This window comes from Lissotriton vulgaris, unplaced genomic scaffold, assembly GCF_964263255.1.
Source record: "Lissotriton vulgaris unplaced genomic scaffold, aLisVul1.2 SCAFFOLD_3103, whole genome shotgun sequence".
NCBI lineage: Eukaryota > Metazoa > Chordata > Amphibia > Caudata > Salamandridae > Lissotriton > Lissotriton vulgaris.
This window is the reverse complement of record NW_028250073.1, coordinates 225285-235123: the sequence shown is the minus strand read 5'-3', so window position 1 is coordinate 235123 and position 9839 is coordinate 225285. Positions and strand designations below refer to the sequence as shown.

Here is a 9839-nt window from a genome sequence, read left to right as displayed (position 1 = left end):
AATCTGGGCAACAGATTAATTGCCCAAATTGATAGGTCTGTGCCATTTTAAATTCTCCATTGCCACAGGACTGAGAATATATTTCGAAAAACCAGAATGTGAAAATGAAAGGATATGCACGTTAGAGGTGAAGGTGTAAGCCTTGCGAGAAAAGGCAGAATACCAGGTCAAACAGTTCTTTAAGTGCCTGTAAACACCAGCTTAAACACCCCAATGGAGTAAGAGCTGAGCCTGGCAGACGAGGAGTCCAGAACACTTTCGGAGCCATCGTTCATAACGGCTTGGGATATCCATTGCTTTTTTGCAATGTCTGAAAAGTATATAATGGATATTTCACATCGGATTCCACAAAACCTGTAGTAGAACTACCAGTGGAAGCGTAGGGCACATTTCCACTTTCAATTAGTCTGGTGAGGGCACCGCAGAAGGTTCTCTGGGTGACATCTAAAGGTTCCTTCGCCAGGGGGTGAGCCACGTCTGTTCTTTTTACGCGCCTCCTTCAATAACATTTTTTTATTCTTTTTCTTGAACATAGGATGTATAAATTCAACATATTTCAATGCGGAAGCCATCTTTGTGCTTTCCACTGGACTCTGGCAGATATCAACTTCACTCACTGGAGATAATTTTATGACCGAGCCTTCTAGATTCTCGTCTGCGTCTGCGAAACTCAAACTAGTAGAAAGGGGGGGCGAAGACTCTTCATCTGCGCACAGTTCGATTGTTGAGTTAATCGATTCAGAGAACATGCTAAAATCCAGGCATACTATTGATGGTTCTTCTGCAGGTTTCTGAGATCCACTCTTAGGAAGAGCAGCTGTGTCTGGATCCCGAGTCAACGCCTCTGTAGAGAGAGGAGAAAAAGAACAGAAAATTAATACGGCTACATAAACAAGAGGCCACCAAGAGCTGTAGTACCTAAGTGTTAAAATAAGTGCTAACATAGCTCTCAGACTGGGCCTGCACTGACCAACATGCTATTTCCAAAACAGCTTTGAAAGCCTTCATTGTCTTTAGAACCATTCTACACATATAGCAAAAAACTGTTTTTGACTGAACTGCTAGCCGCTTCCAGAACTGAGAACATAAACATTCTGTATCCTTACACAGATTCATAGAACATTCAAAGTTGTTTTGACTGTTAAAACATATGAACTGTTTTAAAAATGATGAATGTTTTCAGTCCTCTGGAGACTTAGCAGAGGTTTTGTGGTAACACTAACTAAAGACACAAGCCTTAACTTTTGCATTTTCCGAGTTTCGCCTACCTGTGATTTCACCGTTGTCTTTCTTCATGACACATTATTTGTTGTATGAATTTTTTAGGCTGTGTGATGTGCACCGATGGAGCGGTCCTGAGCTGGTGACGTCAGTCGTGTGACGCAGAGGGAGCCTCTAATCTCACATCAGAATGTTCAGAGAGAGAGGCCAGTTGTGACCACGAGAAACCAGAGGGATCTTTAGTACTATAAGAGTTCAGGAATATGATCTACAGATCAGAAAATATTTTGCACAGTGTGTATTTAAAGTCCTACCCACTGTGCCCACCGTGCTCTTTATGGAGAGGGCACAGGCTGCCATTTTGATAGTCCATAGTGGTGGGACCACCTCATCTTTTGAGCAGTGCTGATTGAGAAGTTACTGTTTCAAGAAGCTGGCAGTATACTGCAAGATTGGTAGGTAGACAGAGGACAGTTTGAGTGTGCAGCAGGAGCAAAAAACATAAAAGTATGTGTGAGCAAAGGGTTATTGGGTACTTGACTTGTTTACTGCCTTTGTTGAGGCTCACTATGAGCGCCCAGGTATCAGACCTAGTATTCCATACCACCCGCAGGAGTTACCAATACCAGGGGCAATCACTAACTTGGGGGGGGGGGGGGGGGGGCGAGAGGAAGAGTTACCAGTTTTACATAAATTAATACATTAACAATGGAATGTGTCATTCCATGCCTAATGCCCCTGTTAATCCTTCAATCTCCCCTTTTAGCTCATTGGTCAATCGGAAAGACAAAGGATCTAGGGAATCGACACAGATCTTGAAATCATGATGGGGCTGCTCCCATTTGAACGAAAGGTCCACTCGACATGATGACCCAAGTGTATAAAGAAAGAGGTTCCCTGGGCACACGTCTCTAATTACAGAGATTTTTGGGGGGTATTCATGTTTGCCCCAGATTCAGCTGTGTGTTTCGGTCCCCAGAGTAAAGAAAGGTTCACAGTTTGAGAATTCAGATTGACAAGAGAATAATGATCATATTCTGATTGTACGGTATGCAGCGACAGAAGAATAAGCTTTTTACTACAGACCAGTCTCTGATTATGCTCACTTTGAATTTGAAGAAATTATGCTCTAAAATGCTGAAACTAAGCCGAAGCTCTGTCCAGCAGAGGTTTCTTTATGAGGAGAGGTGAGGAATGGTGAGCGTCTTGCACAGCTAGTTGGAGACCAAGCACAGGCCTCTAGGGCCTGAAGAAGCGCGAGATCAACCCCCTTCATCCAATTCTGGCGCTGCTCTCATGTAGCATGAGAGCAGCATTTGGATTGGTTAGGGGGTTCTTTCCAGTCTTCATAAGGACAGCAAGGAGGACGCGGAGCCCACGGTAAAAACAATTTGGTTGCATTTAATTAACATAATGTGCAATGCATGTACTGTTTGTTTTATTTTGGAGAGAGTGGTTGTTTTTATTTGGGCATTTGAGGGAGTTTTCTTTTTAGCATGGGCTTTGTAGGGAGGGAAAATGTGGTTTTGTTTTTTTGTAGGTGGTGTCACTTATCTCGACCCCCCCTAACCCCACCCACTACTCTGAAAGGTCACCTGTCACTCCTGGTTCTGGCTAAGCAATCCGCTATACAGAGGTTTACTGAGCTAGAAGGCAGACTTTCACTTATGCTTTATGTAACATGGACTGTGAATGAGATTTACAGCTATTGTCTTAGTGACTGAAGGAAATACATAAATACCCAGATGAACCAAGAATAGCATATTGGTTTAAACAAAGGACTGGAGCACTACTCAACGAATTCGTAAGTGGCTGCGGAGACACCTTTCTAGGATTCCGGTTATAAATGTGGTACTACATGGTACTTCCGTGGCTTGAAATCTCTATAACTATGAGCAAGGAGGCGGCACAAAATTAGAACAAGCAATAGGTCACACTAGGCGAGGCAGGTTATTTTGCAGGCGCCATTGTGAATTGTACTGCCAAGAAAGTTTCATGGTCAACAAGAACTTAGGTAGCTCACCATCATCATTGTAAGAGAGCTAGAACCATCTCTCATCTTGCCAAGAGAAGTTACGCAAAGGTGTCAGCACCCACAGACCAATTATATAGCTAGAGATGAGCTATTCAAAAAGGGCACTACATTTATTAGGGGGTGTTGCACTTCAATATTATGAAGTCACAAAATATTCCCTTTCAAATCATAATTCTCACAAGAATTTATTTGATATTGTTCGAACTCACATAAATCTCAAATTTATCCACAACTCATACACACAGCCCCAGACCTACGTAGAGTGCTACATATCTCAAATATTTGATAAAGTTATTACATATCTCAAATACATAAAATCATCTAGTCCTTCATGTTCATAGCAAAACATACATTTAAAAAAGTGTTTTCCTACTTCTCTTTTGTTAAAAATACATGATAGCATAAACATCACATGCAATTAAAAGAAGATCTAAAAAGAAAACAAGCAGAGAATACACCAGACAATACAATCTGGCTTAATCAATTGCTAATTCACACAAATAATCATACAGGCACTTTATTATAACGGAGTTCCCATCTAGTGTGTCAGTATGTTCCATAAATGTAGCACTGTATATGCGGTGACATGTTTCGGTGGTTTAAAGCCAGTTCTGACCAGCTTCTTTCAGACCACTAAATATCTCTCACCAATCAATGCTTATCGTTAAAACCAGGGGGCACCCCTAATTCTGTTCTTGTTCTGCCTATTAGTGTTACTCTAGGTCCGCTGCATTTACATAGGCGGTCCAGAATATCTGACAAATTGCGGGAACTCACACCCCCTGCCGAATCAATCTCTATCATAAAAGGAGTCTCCTTTTTTCAGTAGATACATAAGGATCTCTTTTGGAGTGGTGAGCCTCACGATTTCATGGCCAATTCCTGCACAAGAAGAGGACTGTTGGTAGCCTGATCAGGCTTCCCACTCAATGATGGGGTGCCGCTTGTAGGTGTCTGCATGCCTTCCTTTTTCGGATTTATTCTGTATTCAATATTATGCCACAATGTTCAATCAACTACAATTTGGGATGCTGTGTGAAAGATGAATGTGTATGATTAACGAACCAAAGACAACTTTTAAGCAAGAAGATGCTAGATATTTCATTGCTCACATGTAGGTACCCGTACACATATCAACAATCAGGAAATGCCTTTAATGCGTAGCAAAAGTACAACTTTTAATCAAATTACTTGATTTTTTCCATTTCTTGATATTGAATTGACTTTAAATACAGTCACCGTTTAACAACTTTATTTGTAACATTTAAGCTACTGTTACCAGAGACATGTTGCTTACTGGACTATATGTTTGTTTCACAAGCAAAAAGTTACTTGTTGAATTGCAAGACCTAGTATAGTACATCCCTTACATGGGATCCTGGGTTACTAACATCTTTCATTGTCCTTCTGTTGCCCCATTTGATGGAGATCACATTGTGTTCAATTTCGCATTTTAAATCTATTTGGGTTCCAGAGTAGAGTTTGCGTCTGCCATGCTGTCCCTCTTCATATAGATTTTAAGATTAAATGTGTTTGATCTATCATCTATGGTTGCTCATAATTTGTGAAGCGCCTACATATGTTCCACATTTTACCCCACCACACGTGAATGGGGGAGGGGAGTAGCGTGCTGCTTCCAGGCCGGCACAGAACGGTCATCAAGGATGTAAATTCAGATGTTGCAGTGAAACTATCAATGTCACAGATCATGTCATGAGTAATGCAATATGTGAGGTAATTCGAGGTGCCTGGCGAGGGTGCAAATTATACTCACATTAAAGCACAATTTATATCTATATAAGCTTAATATAACTTTGGATTTCAGCAGTTGTGTTAGTTTAAAACGGTAGCTGTTAACTGATATTTTCACCTAGCTATAACGTCCCTTTAATCTTTGGATTTTCCATTCAAATTCTAAGGCTTTTTTTTCACGCAGAGAATGATATTACAATTCCTAACTATAATGTGACTTAACCCTTTATTTTTTTAAGTGAATTATCAGTAAGATGTCTCTCAATGTGCACGGTTAGCCACAGGGCCTGTAGCCATGCCCCGTGCCCAACCCCTTTCCGCTGCACACGGCAAAGGGTGTCATTCGAAGTAAAGCAGACCTTCCGACATTGTCAAAGGGGCTGAACACCAAAATATAATATAAAGTGGGGCTTTTGGCTTTATCAAGGGGTCAGGACATGAACATATATTAAGCAGACTTATTGGCTTGGTCAAAGAATTACAAATAAGTGCAATCAACTGAATATTTTATATATTCACACACTGCGAAGTTTAATCATTGTTGTCAAAAATTTTCAATAAAGCATTTGATTTTTTTTTATTGTTTTGGAGTATTTAAAAAAAACAAAACAATTTTGAGACCACAAACCATTTCTATACAACCAACTACGAGCTGTCCCTGCACTCCAGCTGAAGAGCATATTACCCCAGTTGGAGTGCTTAACCCTTTCGCTGCTAGGCCTACCCCCTCCACCTGTTCTAAGCCTTTTTTTTGGCTATTTAACGCTTAGGCCCATGTAACTTTTTATCCACATAAGGTCTCCACCCCAATTTGCTTACTTTTCTTCCAACATCATAGGGATTTTAAATGTACCCAGGGCTCGTGGGTTTCCCTGGAGGAGACTCAGAAATTAGCCAAAATACAGCTCAATGTTGTTTTTATGGAGGAAAAAATGGGTGAAAAGTGCTGGAGAAGAAAGCGTCTGCTTTTTCCCTGCAAATGGTATCAAAGGGTTTGTGGTGCTGAAATCACCATCTTGTGTATAATAAAAATAAAGAGCTTACCCAATTGACCAAATAGCAGAAATGGTCTCGAAAGGAAAGGGAGATAAAATGGGAGTAAAAAGGGAGAAACAACACAACAAAAGGAAACAAAAGAAAAAATTCATGTTTTGTTAAAAGACCCCTCACTCACCAACCTGGTTGGTGACATGCTTTATCATCGGGGTCCCACCCGGACAGCCGAGTGTCATCCGGGTGTGCTGCGACACCTGAATTACAGTGTAGCATTTTTTTTTTAGTGTAGTGCAAAAAAAGGTGGGGTTACAAATTATCCAGAATTCACTTCTTTGAATTTTTTTATTCTGAAGTACCTGGATAATGTTAAAATTAGTGTTGGTGATTAGGATCAACAGTATCTATGTGGTAGTGAATAGCGGTCTACATGTTTCAACCTGTGGTGGGAAGTGCCAGGTTTTCGTCAGGACCAAAAAAGGGGGAGGACCCTGGGTGCTATACACACACTAACGTGTACCCAGCCTTAGGTCCCAGAGACCAAACTGTATTCTTACTTTAAGTGCCCTTAAAAGCCTGGTAAGGCGAGGGAGAGAATGAGCAACCTGTAAAAGGAGAAAAAAACAAACAAATTACGTGCCTGTAACGTAGTGAAGTTTCTCAGTGCATGGTATCCTCCATGCGGATCCCTTTCATGCTGTGGATATTATCCCAAAGGGTGCATACTATATAGTGGCAAAAGAATGCTGGCGGGGACCTGCACTGTGATGCAAGTATGCAAAGCTAACTCGAAGAATTTTCTCAATTAAAGGCCAGAATAGTCCGTAATCAAAAACTCTCACATTCAGTCAGTCAGTCAAAACAAACTTTATTTGGTTTGTTACAACCATATAAGTACAATTTGCCTCTTATCTTACTAAAACAGGGAAAATAAAAACAGAAAATACATAGCACGGCGGAATCGATAAACATATTACATCTTAATATACGTATACTTAACTATCATTTTTAAAATCGAAATGTTATCACAATTAATTTAAAAAACACTTAATTCATATCTATACAACATCTTCTTAATCATACAGCGATATTTTAAACACTAACCCCCACATGCATCAAGCATTTTTTGAGTCGCAAACGGTGCGATTCCTTAAAATCGGCCGTTTGCGATTCCAAAAATGCTTTTTGGGATGCATCATGCAATTTTAGAAGTCGCAACATTTTTGCTATTTCTAAAATTGCGATTGCTTTTAAGGAATCGCAAATTTGCGATTCCTCAAAAGCAATGCATCATTTTTTTAAAATTTGCAATTGTGAAAATTGCAAGTGCAAATTACCACAAGGTTGAACCTCGTGGTAAATTGCGAAATTGTTTAAAACTGCACAAAAATGCATTTTTTAAACTGTTAAGTTACAGCCACACATGTCCTTAGGACATGTGTGTATGTAACTTATATGTAAAAGTGCATTTCATGGGTGCAGGGGGGGGTCATTTGGACCCCCCTCTCCACCCTTGAAATGCAATCATGAATTGCGATTTCAAATTGCGAATTCGCAATTCCCATTCATTTCTATGGGCCTTTCAGCCCATAGGAATGAATGGGAATTGCGAATTCGCAATTGTTTTCTCGCAATTTATATACGATTCGGTAAATATTGCGAATTTTACCGAATCGCATAAAAATTGCGAAAATATTCATGCATAGCATTTTGCGAATTCTTATTTGCTAATCGCTATTTTTCGCAAATAAGAATTCGCAAAAGCTGATAATGATGCATGTGGGGGTAAATGTTTCACATTTATTTGATGTCGAGGACCTATCTTATTAGATCTTACTCTGTGCAGCTGAGGAATACCTTAACTTTTTTCATATATTTATTATTATTATTATTATTATTATTATTATTGCATTTATTGAGCGCACAGCTATTTCCCCAAGGCACAGGCTATGTCTAAGTTCTCCATTTCCATCAACAATTTAGTGGCTTGCATCCTATTTGTAATATTATAATTTTTAAAAATCGGACATAAAATCTCCTTCCTTAAATCTAAAAACCACATACAATCTAATAAAAGGTGTATAATATTACAGGTAGTACCTAAAGTGCAAGTGCAGAACCCGTTACAACTTATCATTTGATTTCGGGTTCCATTATTCGCGTAGCATGGGTTTATTCCGATTCTCATTTTTAGGACTTCCCGCCTTAAGTTATGACTTGGTAGCCGGTCCACATACGGAAAGTGTTGGTCAAGCTCCCAGGCAGATATCATGTGGGCTACCGAGCTTTTTTGTGAGAGGTAGTCCCGGTCATAAGTGCGAGACATAATGGTGCCTTGGAGCCTTAGTTCTCTCTTACCTATTATTATAGGCAGACATTCAGATCGAGCACCCTGTATGCATTCCTTATTGATGTTCTGGCCTCTTTTGCCCAGGGTAGGTCGCTCTTTGTAATTTCCTCTTTGGCCCACTGAGAGATTTTGAGGAGCTCATCTGTTCCCAATCGCTGCCAGAATCGTACAAGGGCCGTACAGGCGGTTATCGCCCACGAGGTGATTCCCAACTCAAGTCTGGCCGCCTGTACCATAGAAGATTTGGGCAGTGCAAATAGGCATTTTAATATATTTCCCTCCTCTCTATCCCAGGAGGTCTTACAGCTAAAGTAAATAACTTCGGCTCCATACAAGGATTGGGGGGGCACCATTGCTTGATAGGCTTTCAGGACCGGTCTGTCCGACATTTCTCCGTATGTATTGTTGAATCTTTTTAAACCTTTCACGGAAGCCAATGCCCTCATTTTTAGTGCTTGTAAATGAGTATGCCATTTCAGGGTACAAGAAAACCACATTCCCAGATATCTATAGTCAGCTACCATCTCAAGTAATACTGTGCCCAGGTACCAAAACAAACGATTTTTGTTTTCTCCATATTTACTACTAGTTTTTTGGTAGTACAGTATTCTTTGAATCGATTTAATTTTCTTTGGAGCCCAATCTGCGTCTGGTCCATAATTACCAGATCATCAGCATAGAGGAGGCATGATATCTGGTTTCCTCCCAGTTTTGGGTTTGCCCCTCTAACCTCTCTCAACTTTTGAGGCAGGTCTGCTAAGAACAGAGAGAATAATAGGGGGGCAAGTACACAACCCTGCCTTAAACCGTTCCCAATTGGGATTCTCTTCGTCAATCCTCCCTCCTTATCCAGGATTATCTGTGCCCAGTTTTCTGTATGCAGTTCTTGGATTAGGGCTAGCAGGTCACCCTGTATTTCATAGCCAACCAGTGATGACCACAGCTGCTCCCGGTCCACCAGGTCGAAAGCTGCACGGAAGTCCACGAAACAGGCGAATAATTTTCCCCCCTGATCGATCGACTTCCGTGCCATGGACCAAAGGGCGAAACTGTGGTCAACAGTTGAGTGGCCTTCTTTGAACCCTCCCTGTTCTGGTGGTACTATTTGTTTGTTGTCCACCCAGTCCTTTAGTATACCCAAAATTACTTTTGAAAAGACCTTTTCGCCTATATCCAATAGGTTTATTAGGCGATAATTTTTTGGGGAGTTTACATCACCTTTCTTATGTATTGGCCTGACAATTGCCCCTTTCCAATTATCTGGGAACTTGCCTGTGTTTAGGATCTCTTGAAACATATTAGAAAATAACTTCGCCCACCAATCTTTATTCGTTTTTAATATAATTGCTGGTAAATTTTCAGGTCCAGCAGCCCTTGTTAGATTTAGTCTTTTTATTATACCTCAAATGGCATCTGGGGAGAAGTGTGCTTTAATTTCTTCCCTTATTCTAGGCCAATCATTAGTCGTTGTCCCCTCCCTATCTGGCC

The 9839-nt window shown here is 40.5% G+C and overlaps 1 protein-coding gene across 1 annotated transcript in view; it reads right to left on the bottom strand.

The window, feature by feature from the left end:
• Positions 1-256: 256 nt before the first annotated feature.
• The window catches only part of LOC147663380 (E3 ubiquitin-protein ligase TRIM39-like), a 128734-nt gene continuing 119151 nt past the window's right edge, over positions 257-9839 (bottom strand). Inside the window, exon 6 of the mRNA XM_086950481.1 lies at positions 257-844. Coding sequence (XP_086806607.1) covers positions 399-844 — 446 coding nt within the window. The 3' untranslated portion in view covers positions 257-398. The remainder of the gene's footprint in view (positions 845-9839) is intronic.